Source organism: Oryzias melastigma, linkage group LG11, assembly GCF_002922805.2.
Source record: "Oryzias melastigma strain HK-1 linkage group LG11, ASM292280v2, whole genome shotgun sequence".
Taxonomy (NCBI): domain Eukaryota; kingdom Metazoa; phylum Chordata; class Actinopteri; order Beloniformes; family Adrianichthyidae; genus Oryzias; species Oryzias melastigma.
The window spans coordinates 6,342,954-6,345,049 of NC_050522.1; the positions used below are offsets into that span (position 1 = coordinate 6,342,954).

At 37.4% G+C, this 2,096-nt stretch overlaps 1 protein-coding gene across 5 annotated transcripts in view; it reads right to left on the reverse strand.

Moving 5' to 3' along the window:
- col16a1 (collagen, type XVI, alpha 1) overlaps positions 1–2,096 on the reverse strand; it is a 110,303-nt gene that overhangs the window by 79,266 nt on the left and 28,941 nt on the right. For all 5 annotated transcript variants that reach the window (XM_036214174.1, XM_036214173.1, XM_024293685.2 and 2 more), the window contains exon 5: positions 1,191–1,314. In XM_036214174.1, the coding sequence (XP_036070067.1) occupies positions 1,191–1,314 (124 nt within the window). The remainder of the gene's footprint in view (positions 1–1,190; positions 1,315–2,096) is intronic.

Sequence of the window (2,096 nt, forward strand, 5' to 3'; positions counted from 1 at the left end):
AGTATTTTGGAAATCACCCACCATACATCTTATACCTATATCAGTGTATTATATTACTGTTGAGCCCACAATAGATTATAAAATATGCCAAACCATATCCAAGGTGGCGGCCCCATGGCTCATCAGCGCCAATAGGCAGTAATGGTCAATGTGGCGTCTATTGTTTATGTGTATGGGTCTAAAGGCGCAAATCTTAAAATTTCAAGATGGCGGACTCTTCCCAAGGTTAAAGGTCAATTAAATATCAGGTGTGGTTATAGATTTAAGATGGTGGCATATGCGTGAAATTGTGTGTAAATCACTAAAATATATATTTTTTAACCATATTGTGGAAAATAAAAAAATCAAATTTCATACTTTAGTTTTCAAACCTCCATTTACTTTTGCTTTATCAGTAGATTTAGAAATTCATTCATATTTTTCACCTCCTGCAAGGCCATCATTTTTTTTGTTAACTATTCCCAAAATTCATTGTCATCTGTTACTGGCTTTGGTAAGTTTTTAAGTTTGTGGCAGGAGTAAGATTGTCTCTCAAAGGAAAGAAGAATTGAGAAAACAATACGGTCCTTTTAGTCCAGGATTGCAGTGGGACATAAAAATGACAGCGGTCCAATCTGTCCAATGCTATCTGATGATGTCTCAGTGCTATGCACATGATTTACACTAAACAAAGCATCTGAGCACTGTAGCAAGGATGAAGTCAAAAGGAAGACATATTAATTACACACACGAGCAGTACAGCCAATCAATCACCTCTAATGAGGCGACTTAGCTTTCATCCATCATATGCACTAAGTATTTAAATCTGGCCTCAGATTTCTAGTGATTATTGGAAGTCTGGGGGGACTACAGTGCTTCATCATGGAACACATATGAATATGAATGAAGGTGAATGAAAGGGGAGAGCTAGATGTCATTGAAGAAGGGGTCGCACAGGAGGAGAGGGAGAGGGAGGTCTGTCCCACACAAAACAAGAAAGGACAAAAGGCGAACGGATGAAAGCGGGAAGAAAATTGAAAAGATGTCACGCGAGAAAAGAAATCGAAAGGTAAAGTGGATGACGATGCAAAAGCGTGAGGAGAGCGGAAAAAGTTGGGATGATTAAAAGCTGGGAGATCTATGAGGAGTAAAAATCAGGATGGAGTGAGTGAAAGCATTCACAATGACAGGAGGAAAGGGAGGGATGATACCTGTGGGTATCCTTGCTGATCCGATATTTGAAACAGGTAGACGGTGTCTGTGAGGGCAGTCTCTTTCAAAGCCAAGGTGAAGATCAGGGTGAACTCATCAGGTAAACCATGAGGGAACACATGACTGGAAGACACGAGTTCAGGAAGTTCAGAGAGGTAACAGTAATGTCATTCCCAAATGTTCCTGAGCCTCAAACACAAATATTTTACAAAGAAGAGAGACTTTGGTTTTCCCCTCCGAACATGAAAAACTGACCTACTATAATTATACGAAGCTATAAAGCGTACCAGAAATAATTGGTTCCAACCCAAATCAGTATCGTACATTTAATTAAGTCAATGCAATGTAGAGTGAAAGTAAGAAACAAATCATTTTTGCATGAGCCATAAACACCAAATCTGAACATTCAATGCCTGCTAATCACTGCTTATACCTCCAAGCTTCAGCTAACCACATTTCATCACATTGATCACATCAAAAAAATGATGATAGAATGACTATAAATAACCATTGAATAATGACTATAAAACGTCGTCAGTACAATCTATAGTGTCATCAAATGACTGTAGAAAAAGTCATTTCCAAACCAACCTTTTATTTTATCATTTTGTTTATTTATTGTATTATTTTTATTGTGTAACCAGTCGTGATTTGTAATGTTTAAAGTAAGAGTGTGAACTTATCTTTGGTGTGTAAGCAGTGATTTGGTTTTAGTTAGATTTTATTGTAAAGTTTTACTAACAGTAGTTTGTGGAAAAATGTGATGTACGAGTGGGTATTTGAATGATTATATACATTTATATTGAAGTTTGTATTGTGATGATTTTCACTTGTTTGGGGACTACAGAAGGAAACTAGCTTCAGCTATAATCTAGTGCAGTGTTTTTCAACCAGTGTGCCGCGGC